The sequence below is a fragment of the Mus musculus genome, chromosome 7 (genome assembly GCF_000001635.26).
Source record: "Mus musculus strain C57BL/6J chromosome 7, GRCm38.p6 C57BL/6J".
NCBI lineage: Eukaryota > Metazoa > Chordata > Mammalia > Rodentia > Muridae > Mus > Mus musculus.
In genome coordinates, this window is record NC_000073.6 from 100,627,784 (window position 1) to 100,641,518 (window position 13,735).

General features: G+C 36.9%; 1 protein-coding gene across 3 annotated transcripts in view; it reads left to right on the forward strand.

Annotated features, from left to right (window-relative positions):
• Rab6a (RAB6A, member RAS oncogene family) overlaps positions 1-13,485 on the forward strand; it is a 33,694-nt gene extending 20,209 nt beyond the window's left edge. The window contains exons 3-8 of one of the 3 annotated variants that reach the window (NM_001163663.1): positions 621-674; positions 1,883-1,988; positions 3,959-4,070; positions 6,862-6,955; positions 8,912-8,978; positions 11,472-13,485. In NM_001163663.1, coding sequence (NP_001157135.1) covers positions 621-674; positions 1,883-1,988; positions 3,959-4,070; positions 6,862-6,955; positions 8,912-8,978; positions 11,472-11,536 — 498 coding nt within the window. In that variant the 3' untranslated portion in view covers positions 11,537-13,485. Of the gene's footprint in view, positions 1-620; positions 675-1,882; positions 2,161-3,958; positions 4,071-6,861; positions 6,956-8,911; positions 8,979-11,471 lie in introns of those variants that run through there. The other 2 variants (NM_024287.4, XR_003946421.1) reach the window with 2 other exon arrangements.
• Positions 13,486-13,735: the final 250 nt, after the last annotated feature.

Here is a 13,735-nt window from a genome sequence, read left to right on the forward strand (position 1 = left end):
TAGATAGATGGATGGATGGATGGATGGATGGAAGGAAGGAAGGAAGGAAGGAAGGAAGGAAGGAAGGAAGGAAGCCATTCTTACTGGGGAACATTAAGATACTCAGGCTAAGATTTGTATTCAGATATTTGAATATCCTGGTAAAAAATATACATATAGCCGGGCGTGGTGGTGCACGCCTTTAATCCCAGCACTTGGGAGGCAGAGGCGGGCGGATTTCTGAGTTCAAGGCCAGCCTGGTCTACAAAGTGAGTTCTAGGACAGCCAGGGTATACTGAGAAACCCTGTCTTGAAAAACAAAAACAAAACAAACAAACAAACAAAAAAACATATAAAAATCCCTATTGTCTTGTTCTCTATGTAATGAGAAAAATTGATATGAGAATGAATGAGGATGAGAGTTGATCACATAAAGAGCCTAAAGGATTTAGTCTCCAACACAGAGTGTGTGCTTAGTGCATGGAAACAGTTAACATTGGACATGTTCATTCTTGCTTGACAAAGTGTTGTTAGGTCTGTATTTATTATTTCTTTCACATTCATAAATCCTGTTTGTTATCCTAAACTGCTGACTACAGCAAACTATTATTTCTTGCTAACTCTTTTGTTTTGTTTTATAGGCAACAATTGGCATTGACTTCTTATCAAAAACAATGTACTTGGAGGATAGAACCGTGAGTAATGTTTTCAGTGTGCAGTTTTCTGTAACACTTCAGGCTAGAAAACTAGGATCACAGCTTAGTCAGTATGAGAAGTGCTTAGCAAAATTACCAAAATCAGGTCTTGAAAAAATTTACTATGGAGTTTTTTTGTTTTGGGGGGTTTTTTTGTCTGATTTATTATTTCTATTTAACGTTCAAAGCAAGAATGTCAGAATTAGTTTGTAAATTCCTAATGTCTTTAGACTTCTTTTACTATCTTGATTTATAAAAAGGACAACAGATAGATTTATAAGAGAATAAAGGAATTTTCATGAAGAAATTTTAGTTTTTGAACAGTAAGTCAAGTCATTCAGAAAGATTTTATAGTATGTGAACTTAAAGACTTTCTTTGTCAGAATAGAATGTGTAACAGTGATTAAATGGGGAGAAATCTGTCTTATTTTTAATCTTCCATATTGTTGAGTATTTCTTTGAAAAAAAATTATATTTAGCCCACTCTTCCTTGAAGAGATATCTACCATCACTTAAACTGTGAATAACTTAATGCACCCAAAATATGAAACACCTCTAATATTTTTCTTATTTATGAAGTATGGGGGTTGGATTAATATAGTATGTAATATTGCTTTTCTTAAAACTTGAGCTTGGAAACTGCTTTGTCTGGCTAAGAAGACTTATTTTTAGGATTTTCTATAAATAATGTGAATGTGGCAGGAAAAAAGTAAAGAACATTTTTATGTAAGATTCTTTTTTCTATCGTCTCCCCCATTATTTACAATGTTCTGGGCACAAATGTGTAGGAGAAACAAAACACAGTAATCATAGACTCATGCTCACGGTCATCTGATAGCTTGATGTTTTCATCAACATTTACCTTCATTCTCTCTTATGCTCAGTATTTGAACATCAACCATCTACTTCTGATCATTTGGAAGACACTGAGACTCGAACTTACAGGGAGGGTTGGGGATGCTTAATTTATTTTGTGAAATCTTTCGTAAATCATTTTCAGTGATTATACCTTCAGAACAAGCAAGTTTGTAGTACCGCTCCCTTTTCAGAAAGGAGTTTTTAATGTTGTTTTCATTCCTCTACATTAAACCTCTACATGAGTTGTCTACCACTCATGTTACAAAAAGAAAAAAACCACTTTTTTAAGTATTATTTTTTGGAATTTTTGTTTTGTTTTTTTTTTTTATTTACTTTTTCCCGTCCCACAGATCAGGCTGCAGCTGTGGGATACTGCGGGTCAGGAACGTTTCCGTAGCCTCATTCCCAGTTACATCCGTGACTCTGCTGCAGCCGTAGTAGTTTACGATATCACAAGTAGGTATACTGCGATGGGTTGACCTTTCTTACTTTTCTCGCTTGTTTGACTGATTTTGTTGTTAGGTGCGATTGCAATTATGGGACACAGCAGGTCAAGAGCGGTTCAGGAGCTTGATTCCTAGCTACATTCGAGACTCCACTGTGGCAGTTGTTGTTTATGATATCACAAGTGAGTGGGGGGGTCATGCATTTCTAATCTTCTTCCAACCTTTAGCCTAGCTGCATGCATGTTGTCTTGTGCTTGTTTTCCTTACTGGCATGAAAAACATTTTATCATAGCAAACTGTATCCCAGAATAGCAAAAAAATCCTTGCCTCCCTGTTTGTACCAGTACGCTCACGTCTGTGTGCCAGGGTTTTTACTGTCTTTTGGATCCAGTTACGGATACTATTTGAAGGATTTCATAGTATCCTCTTATCTATAAACTATCCCATAATTATAGTTAAAGGGATATTATTCCTTAATTTATCTCAGATTTCAAAGATAATCTTTATTTAAGCCTGTTGCCAAATTTACCAGATCCTTCATGGCTTGTGTTGAAGCTTTTAAAAGTTTCTGCCAGCTAGCATTTTCTCTGCTTCCCTCTTGTAGTCATTCTTTTATAGAGAGAAAAACAGAGAAGCATAATCTGTATTTTCTGGTAGCCATTTTTGCTTGAATATGTGCATTTTGTGAATGATTTTTCTTTATTGGTAACAAATTACACTTTCATTTTTCTCCAAGAAAAAATTTAATGGGAAATGAAAGATGTTTTTTCTTTCTTTTTTCAAAACCTGAATGCCTTTGGTCTTTTAAGTAACTATAAATTCCCATGGAGTATTGGTGAGTGCTCTCTGGTTGGAATTCTTTATAAATTGTTTTATTACACTTGTGAGGCAATATTTAGCATCATTCCATGCACTAGTCCATAATTTATAGGAAAGCCTGGACTCCTATAAAAATACCACATACAGGCGACTCATTTGGACTAGTCATAATATTAATAGACATTTTGTGTACTCAGCCAAAAGTCTTAATAAACAGTAATTACAGTGGCAAAATTAGATTACATTCTGAGATATATTTTTTCTTTTTCTTTTTTTTTTTAAGCTTTTTTGGATGTGTGCTTTATGCAGTCTTCTCTTGCAGCTTTACTTTAGGTTGTTGCTACTTGTTTTTAAAAAATTAATTTTCATTGTAATGCATTGACCTGTTTTGCAGCTTTAAAGTGTTTGTGTTTACTTTAACCAAAGCAAGTGAAGCTTGTCATGGTTTTCTTTTAAAATTTTACAAATGTGGTTAAAATACTACTAAAAAAGGGTGAATTCAGTTAGAAGTGAGCCTGGTACATCAAACTAATTAAGTTAAGGTCATTTCACATAGATTCTAATAGAAAACAAATGTAAGAGCCAGGCCTGGTGGCGCATACTTTTAATCTCAGAAAGAGGTAGTAGAAGCAGAAGAAAGGATTTTTAAAATAAGGTTAAAGTGATCACAAACTGAGTAAGCAATGCAAGCACAGTGGTGTTGAAAGCTATAGAAAGGCTTGATGGATTTTCTGGATGTGTTGGGACTTCCTGGCTGACCTACTTTTGAAATGCTTTCTTTGTCATCATGTTTTGTATGTATTAGTATAAATGATCAAAAAAAGCATTGTGGCAATGTAACACCATATTATCTGTAGTAGCTGTCCTTAAATTTCAGAAAGCTTTTTATTTTTATAATTATGTAGTGCTTAACAATAGTTTGGTCATTGTCAAGAAAAAAACTTTTCTCCAAAATGAACATTGAGGATTTTATTTTCCTCAGACTCGTTTAGATCACTGACAGTTGTAATTAGATAAAATGGAGTTACATTGTAGGCACATTAAAAATGGGGTCTTAATGTGCTGTCCCCCTTCCCTCTTTTAGGGTATTTGTGGGAAGTGTCCTTCACTGGGGGAGGCATTTTCAGTAACACTAATCCCTCTGTCTGCTCTCAATGCCAGATGTTAACTCATTCCAGCAAACTACAAAATGGATTGATGATGTCAGAACAGAGAGAGGAAGTGATGTCATCATCATGCTAGTAGGAAATAAAACAGATCTTGCTGATAAGAGGTATGAGATAACTCTGAATGCTTAGCTTCTGTGTTAAATATGTTTGTTTGCCAAAAATGCTTTTGAAAAGGAGAGATTTCATTTTATTTTTAGGGTGGTACCTGAAATATAAGTATAAAAATTAAACTTCTTTTGTGTAAGCCTATGCACAACTCTTTTACAGAACTGTTACACATGAAGCCAACAAATATTTTATATTTTTTAAGGTTTAATAAGTAGAGCAGACTACCCAAAATAACTACATTTTAAAAATGTTCTTAATGATTAGACACACATACTTGTAGTTTCTAATTAAACAGTCACATAATTTCATTACAATTCAGCAATATGGTCTGTGTGTTCGTGTGGTTTTTGATTGTGTGGTTGTTACAGATTTAACTTGAGTATGAACAGCTTAATTGTAATACCTTAATCGAATGTGCAAAGCTCATTCAAGTCAGAAGATACAGAGTATATTAACATTCACTGTAGCTTCTTTGTGAATGGCTTTCAGAGTTCTTTATGCTTTCTGGTTTAGTCTTGACCACACTGTTTAATTAGTAAGTAAAGCTTTTACTATCTATCTATCTATCTATCTATCTATCTATCTATCTATCTATCTATCTATTACTTAATTCATTCATGAGTTGGATATTGAAATTCAGGTGATGAACTCGTGCTATTAACTAAAATGTGATGTGGTTTATTTGTAAAGAATTGTGCAGATGTTAAGCCTACTTCTGCTCAATGGCAGAAATAAAATTGAATTTGTAGTATAATTGAAAAGTAATCTTTTCTTTTTTTGAGACAGGTAAAAGGTTGGGATGTGGCTCAGTGGTAGATATCTTAAGATTTGTTTGTTTGGGTTGTGTATTTGTGTCAGGGCCTTACTCTTTTTTTTTTTTTTTTAAAGATTTGTTTGTTTGTTTGTTTGTTTATTTATTTATTTATTTATTATATGTAAGTACACTGTAGCTGTCCTTAGACACTCCAGTCTGATCTCGTTACGGATGGTTGTGAGCCACCATGTGGTTGCTGGGATTTGAACTCCTGACCTTCGGAAGAGCAGTCAGGTGCTCTTACCCACTGAGCCATCTCACCAGCCCCAGGGCCTTACTCTTAAACCCAGGCTTGCTTAGGACTCATACAGACCAAGCTGGCCTTGAACTCAAGATCCTACTGCCTCTTCCCTGAGATTTGGGATTATAGGAATAAGCCACTACATGCAGTTCAGTCACTAACATTTTAAAAGTAAAAAGAGGGGCAGACGGGTAATGGCTTAGGAGGTAAGACGGGTAATGGCTTAGGAGGTAAGGCACTTTCTACGAAGCTGGATGGGCTGAGTGTGATCCCTGGGATCCATGTGATGAAAGGAGAAAACTTGTTCATGTGTGCCCATACACAGACATGGACAAATAAGTGGTTTTTAAGTCAAAAGATTGGATCTGATGGTAGAGTACTTACTTGCCTAACATGCATGAGGCCCTGCCTGTGTTTTTGACCCTAGCACTGCTTAAAACTTAGAGTGATGGTGCATGCCTGCAATCTCCAATGCCTGCAGTTGGAGAGGTGAAGGTAGGAAGATGAGAAATTTAAAATCATCTTGGGCTAGCAAGTTCTAAGCCAGCTAGGGAGCTCAAAACAAAAACACTCAATGGGTTCATCCAAATAAAAACACATTAATAAAATAAATCTTAGTTTTATGGGGCTAGGGAGATGGTTCAGTGGAGAAGAGGAACTGTGCAAACCTGAGGGCCTGAGTTCAGATTGCTAATGCATGAAAAGCCGAGATGGCCCGTGCCTTGTTTGTAACTCCAATGTTGGAGCCACAAAGGCAAAGAGGATGGCAGGGACTGCCAGGCTACTAGGCAGGGAACTATATATATAGGGAAGCATACCTTGTTCTTTTCAGTTTTTTGTGTACACTCACCCAAGTACAGTCACCAGCAACACATACTCACACACAAACACAGAGATAGTTAAATTGGGGATTGACAGTGTAACTAAGTTCATGGAGGTTTTACTGTGTTTTTATGTAGTGTCAAAGGCACTACGTTATAAAATGGCATGATAGCATGTTTGTGTAATTCCAGCACTTTGGGAGGTTGAGACAGGGAGATCAGAAGTTCAAAGTCATCCTGGGCTACATGAGGCCCTGTCTTTCTTTATTGGTCTCTGGCTGTCCTGAAACTCTCTGTAGAACAGGCTGACTTGAAACTCAGTGATCCTTCTGCCTCTGCCTCCTGAGTGCTGGTTTTAAAGGCATGTGCTGCTACCCCTAGCCTAAAATTCTTCTTACACACAGGCACACAGACACACACAATTTAATTAAGTGGCTGGAGAGATAGCTCAGTAGTTAAGAGTACTGGCTGCTCTTCCAGAGGGCATGGGTTTAGCACCCTCATGGCTCATGACCATCTGTAACTCTAGTTCCAAGTGTTCCAGTGCCCTCTTCTGAAAACCTCTGTGGATACTAGGCATGCATGTGGTAAACAGACATATATGCAGGCAGAAAGAACACTATACACATGAAATAAATGAAGGATTTTTTAAAAGTCAGTAAACTGTATATGCTCAGTAGAGCTTTTGCCCAGCATGTGTAAGACCCTAAGTTCAATTCCTAGTACTAGGGAAGAGAAATAAATATAACATACACATAGACACAGACACATACAGTTCTTGAGTGCTACACACAGTTATGTTTTCAAACTAATGGCTGTTTCTATAGCCAAAACCAATAGAACTTGGTTTATAGTTTTATGATTTCATTTTTCAAAAATAAGAGTTTATCTTTTTAAAAATTTTCCTATAGGCAAGTGTCAATTGAGGAGGGAGAGAGGAAAGCCAAAGAGCTGAATGTTATGTTTATTGAAACCAGTGCAAAAGCAGGATACAATGTAAAGCAGGTAAGTCTTATTTGTATGAATGTTTGTTCCTAACTTATGAAAATGTGAAATAATTGTGAGTAAGCTATTTTAGTGTAAAGGTTTCTTTCAATTAGCAATAGCAATTCATGACCTAGAAATATATTTTCTGAGAGTAAGAAAAAATACCTGTGGCATAGTTTTTGTAAAAAGAGAAAATATTTACCCAACTGTTCAGATTACACACAGGATAACAAATTCATTATGATTGCAGTATTTCTGAGTATAAAGTTTTGAACTTCCATACTCTCATTATATCTGTTTCATTGTCTTAAAGGTCATTTCATTTTTTGGCAGTTAAGACTAATAAAGGAAAACTGGTATCTTCTTAAGACAGCTACAGAATACTCATATATACATAAAATAAAAATAAATCTTTTTTTTTTTTAAAGAAATTGTTATAGCTCTTCTAGGAGTGGCGCCTGTGGTGTCAACTCTTGTTGAAGTTGTCAGGCCTTGTTTGGGCAGCCTTGTTGGGAAACTTTTCATTACTGCTTCAATTTCACTTGATATGGATCTATTTAAATTGTTTATCTCATTTTGGTAAATTGGTAGATCATATGCCTCTAGAAATTTATTCATTTCTTTTAGATTTCCTATTGTAGTGGAATGCATGGTTTTTTTAGCCTAATAACTTTCGTTTCGTTGGCTCAAGTCCCAGCAACCACATGGTGGCTCACAACCATCTTTAATGAGATCTGATGCCCTCTTCTGGGTGTCTGAAGACAGCTACTGTGTACTTACATATAGTAATAAATCTTTAAAAAAACAAACAAACAAACGAGCTCTGTAGAAAGTCTCAGTAACAGAATAGATCAAAGATGGGATAGAATATTTGAGCTTGAAGGAAACAGCAATAGAAACAATAACAGCACACAAACTCACAGAAATTAAACAATGAATGGGTCCTTGAAGAAATCAAGCAATAAATAAATTTTAAAAATCCCTGGAATCAAAACACAACATATCTCTAAGTGCCTACATACCAGAGAGACTTCAAGTAAGAAATTTAATGATGTGCCTTGAGAACAAGAAACCAAATTCTACATCAGTAGAGGGGAAAAAAAGAAAACACTAAGATGGGGCAGAAATTAGTGAAAGGGGACCAGCAACAAACAATACACAGAAATACACAGAATCATCAGAACAAAGAGTGGACTTTTGTTGTTTGTTTGTTTGTTTGTTTGTTTTGAAAAGATAAGACAAACCTTTAACCAAAATGACTCACAGGAAAATCCACATTAATAAAAGTAGGGAAGAAAAGGGAGTCATTATTCTGTGGGTCTTAGAAGAAAAGGGAGTCCTTATTTTGTGGGTCTTAGATGTGCTGGAATTAGTATCGTCCATGAGGTCAGGGTGCCTGGTGTAAGCTCTGTTATTCCCTGAGTAGGATATTGACTTAAAGAGCAACTACAGCTGTTTGATTACACCACCGTGTAGAATTTACACTATCCAATTCATAATACAGTTGCCACAGATAGTATGGCGTAGACTTTGATTTTAGTAAGATTGGGGTAGGATTGGTGGAGGGCAGGTAAGGATAGGTACTGCATATTACATCAATTTGGAGTTGAGGGTTAAAAACTGAGATAGGTAAAGTGTCTGGGAGCAAAACAGTTCTCGTGCATCCTGGCATCTACTGTCTGGTGTATGTGAAAAGCAACGTTTTTCCTTGCCCTATTCCTGTTTTACTATATATAGTTTCAGATCTATTAAACATTTTATTTTTTGGTGTGCTAATGTTGGATGTATATATATTTATAATTCTACTTTTAAATTGACTTTTTATCACAATATACTAGCTGTAAGATGACAGTAACAAAACCTTACTATCAATTATTTTAAGGTCTTAACTTGCTTTCTTGATTCTGTCATCTAAGTGAGGAATAACCTATTTGCCATCCTATGGTCGTCAGCTTAATACCTCTCTTCTCACAGCTTTTCCGGCGTGTTGCTGCAGCTTTACCTGGAATGGAAAGCACACAGGACAGAAGCAGAGAAGACAGTATCCTTTTTGCTTTTTAAGACAATTTTTCTGTTGCCAAGCATAGTGGCACATGTTTTTAACCCAACACTGGGAAAGCAGAAGCAGGCAAATCTTTGAATTTGAGGCGAGCTTGGTCTGCACAGTGAATTCTAGGACAGCCAGGTCTTTGTAGAAGGATCCTGTCTCAACAAAAGCAAAAACAAACTGAGAACAAACATTGACTGTCACTACTATTTTTTGGAGCCATACTTGTGGCTTATTAGTTACCTATTGTGGGACAGAACACCAGACAAAAGGAGCTGAGAGTGGAAGGGTTTGTTTTGCCCCACTGTTTAAGGGCATGGCCCACCCACCATGGTGGGGAAGATGCAAAGCAGAGTAACTCTCTCACGATCTACGATCTTGAGGCAGCTGGTCATGGTGCTTCTGCAGTCAGGAAGAAAACATGAATGCTGGTATTCTGCTCTTTTTCTTCTTATTTAGTCCAGGACCCCAGCCCATGAAATGATGTCACCCATATCCAGTGTGGGTCTTCCCACCTTAGATCTCCTTGGAAGCACTCAGAAGCTTATCTCCTGATGTTATGAGTTTAGTCAAGTTGCCAACCAAAATTAACTGTCATAGTAGACTATTACCTTGAATGTAGAGATTGGTGTCTTGGGTGCACATAAACTCAGGAGTTCTGTAGCAAATTAGGCCTAGTTATCCAGATGGACCTGGCTTCTTACTCAGATTTTGTTGTTTGTTCACCTGCTCCTTTCCCTTTCTGTGAGGATGTGATAGGGTAGAGTTTGTTTTGTCTAATTTGGTTTTTGTCTTGAAACAGTCTTGATTTCAGCCTGGTCCCAAACATCTGACCCTTCACTGTCAGAGTACAAAGATTACATGTACCAAAAAAAAAATATTCTTAATGTGGTATTGGGAGTTTTGCCCAGGGTTTACCCAGGGTGTCTTGCCTGCAAAGCACACTGCCAACTAGGCTCAGCTTTAAGTCTCCTGCTCTCCCTTACCACCCCCCCCCCCAAAGATTGTGTACATGCATGCCCACAAAAGCCAGAAGAGGTCGGTCATAAGATCCTCTGGAGCTGGAGTTTCAGATAGTTGTGAGCCACCTAGTGTGAGTGCTTGGAACTGAACTCAGATCCTCTGAAGCTCACCAAGCCCCCTTAGCTGCTGAAACATTATCTCCTAGCTTCCTCACTTGCTGTTTAATAAGCAAAAAACTTAAAATCCCCTGTCTCCTGAAGTTGCATTTTTGTATCCCAGATTTTCCCAAACTTGGCACAAGAAATAACTCAGAATGGAACTGTATCATAGCTTCTTAGTTTAGAAAAAGGATGTAATGAAACACATTTAATGATTTCTAAGAGTTTTGATTGGTGGTTTTCATTGTATTTACCTTCTACTGTTTTCTCTTATAAAGACATTTATTAAGCTGAAGACTTCATGACACTGTAGTCAATGATTTTTATTTCTAAGTATTTATTACTTTTAATAACAGTAAGTTCTACTGAGTTAGAGTAACATTTAAAATTAAAATTTCCCCTTATTTGAGTTATTTTGTAGGATATGGTCAGATACTTACTATATATAATTCTTTAAGAAATGTCATCTTTACCCCCAATGGAGGAGCTAGAGAAAGTATCCAAGGAGCTAAAGGGATCTGCAACCCTATAGGTGGAACAACAATATGAACTAAACAGTACCCCCAGAGCTCGTGTCTCTAGCTGCATATGTATCAGAAGATGGCCTGGCCATCAGTGGAAAGAGAGGCTCATTGGTCATGCAAACTTTATATGCCCCAGTACAGGGGAACTCCAGGGCCAAAAAGTGGGAGTGGGTGAGTAGGGTAGGGGGGGGAGGGTATGGGGGACTTTTGGGATAGCATTGGAAATGTAAATGAGGAAAATACCTAGTAAAAATTTTTTTAAAAATAATAAATTAATCAGCTATTTAAAAAACAAAAAAGAAATGTCCTCTTCAGGCTGGTGAGATAGCTCAGCGAGTAAGAGCACTGACTGCTCTTCCAAAGGTCCTGAGTTCAAATCCTAGCAACCACATGGTGTCTCAAAACCACTGGTTATGAGATCTGACACTCTCTTCTGGTGTATCTGAAGATAGCTACAATGCACTTATTTATAATAATAAATAAATCTTTGGGTGGGAGCAAGCAGGGACTTACCGAGTGGAGTGACCAGAGTGAGTAGGGTTTACGGAGTGAGCAGAAGTCCTAAATTCAATTACCAACAAGCAGTTGAAGGCTCACAACCATCTGTACAGCTTCAGTGTATACTCTGAAGGTGGATCTCTGAGCTGAGGCCAACCTGGTCTGCAGTGTGAGCTCCAGGACAGCCAAGGCTATTACACAGAAACTTTGTCTTGGAAAACAAAGAGAGAGAGAATATATGACTGAATAGGTTCTGAAATCAAGTATAAGGGGCTTGTCAGAGATGTCAGAATTCAACAGTTAGACTTGTACTTTTGTATACAACTCCTTAACTTTTGTTTCAGTGATTGACATAAAACTGGAAAAGCCTCAGGAGCAACCAGTCAATGAAGGCGGCTGTTCCTGCTAATCCCCCTGGCATCTTTCAACCCTCCTGCAGAAGCTCACTGCTTTGGCCCCATACTCTTTCATTGACTGCAGTGTGAATATTGGCTTGAACCTTTTCCCTTCAGTAATAACGTATTGCAATTCATCATTGCTGCCTGTTTCGTGGAGGTGATCTATTAGCTTCACAAGCACAAAAAAGTCAGTGTCTTTATTATTTATATTTTTTAAAAGCCAAACAATTCCAGCATACTCGTGATAACTTTGAGGATTAGATACATTTTCTTAACATTTTTTTCCCTTTTTAATGTTATGATAATGTACTTAAAATGATGAAAATCTCAGCAGTATGTGTGTGGCTTGTTAAAGAGCAGCGTGTTCATAGCAGCGTTGCCTGCCTTCTTGCTGTCTATCAGCCTTTCTTGCCTCTTCCTTTTCGCCTTCCCTGTTCTTCCCTTTCTCAAACAAACAAGACATGGCAAACCGCAGTCTAACCCAGCCCTTTGAAATTATCCATAGTTTTACAGACAGCTCCAGGCTATGAGCCACAATGTCCAAAATTATTCTTGAGCACTGATATAAATTACTTAGACCTTCTTTGAGGGCAGAACTCAGCTGTTGCTCTCATGATGGGCAGTGCTGGAAAGGGTTCTGGTATGTCTTCAAAATGAGTCCACGAGTTTACTGAGTGCTTACAGGTAAAGGAATGAATATAAGATGTCTTTCTGATCAGAACAGGTGTCCCTTCACATGAGCTTTACTAGACTCTGGGAGGGAAAAGTAGCCAAGTACTTCTGAACCATTTTTTAATACTTGTTTCGTCATGGTGAAATTATAGCAGTTATCCCAAAATGTTTTAATTATCAAAATACTGTCTTTTAAAAAAAAAAAAAAAAAAGTAACACCTTTTAAAGCATTAGATTTCACTTGGGTTTCTTTTCCAAAAAATGCTAGGTAGACAAGGCATTGTAAACATGAGTTTCCTTTAAGAACCATCAGAATATAAATTTAACATGAAGAAAACTGCTATATCTAGTAGAAATAATATCTAAAGTTTAACAACTAAAGTACCCTCACAGAATAGCAAATACCCTTCTGCTCTGGACATGGGTTCAAATTTGAATATGGAAATAATATCCTTGGAAGTCCCTAGAGGCAGGTCAGAGGAAGTATGCATTAAGAGGGAAAGGAGAGAATGGAAATAAAAGTCACTATAATGCAGATTTATGCCTTATTTTTTAGCATTTTTTAAATGTTGGGTCTTTCAAGGTGTTTTTTGCTTTTTATTAGATCTATATAAATAAGTTAACTAGCAATTTAGTTTTGTATTTAAGCTACACTTAATCTTTTTCTTTGGTGATATTTATTTCTTTGCCTTTTTTTTTTTAAAAAAAACTTAGAATTTTTAGGTGTTTTGTTGAACATTTAGAGCTTCATCACCATGGCAATATGTATTTCCCTTGAAACATTGCAAACAAATATACTAGGAGTGCACCCTTTTAATCTTTACTAGTTATTGTGAGATTGCTGTGTAAGTTAATAAACACATTTGTAAATACATTATTTGCAGGAAAAAAATTCTGAGTTCTAGCTCAGAAGCAGCCTGCGGAGTTTATGTTGTAAGCATTACTTAACACAGTATAAAGATGAGAAGGTAACAAAAATAACTTCATACTTCCTCACCTCCTCATTGCAGCAAAATCCCTAACTGGAAAACCCACTCCCCTCTCCCCATCCTCCTCCACTTTCACGTACTGTCACCTTGTAACATTTGGAGAGCACTTGGATTATGGATCTGAATAGAGAAATACTTTCAGATGATCATTAGCCCACATACCCTGTAACTTATACTCAAACATGGGATGGAGTTGTAAAGTGCTTTTATAATACACATTATTGTTAAAAGCAAGGATTGACTCTTTTGTTTTATTTTGACATGGCATGTCCTGAAATAAATATCAATTCAATATGGCACACGGTTCACATTCTTTATTTGAAGGACTTGTGATTTCTGGAAAGGGGGGAGTGATCATCTTCCTCCATCCGCTGCTGCGTTTGATTCTTTGTGTTGTTTTGAAGTAACCAGCATGCTGCTGCTCCTGCTGCTCTTCGTATTTGGCTTGGAGTTCTTAAACTGAAACAGTGAAATGTGTTCATGGCCTAGATGTTTTTTTTTTAAACACAATTTTGCTGCCGAGTATATATAAATACAACACGAAAGAGA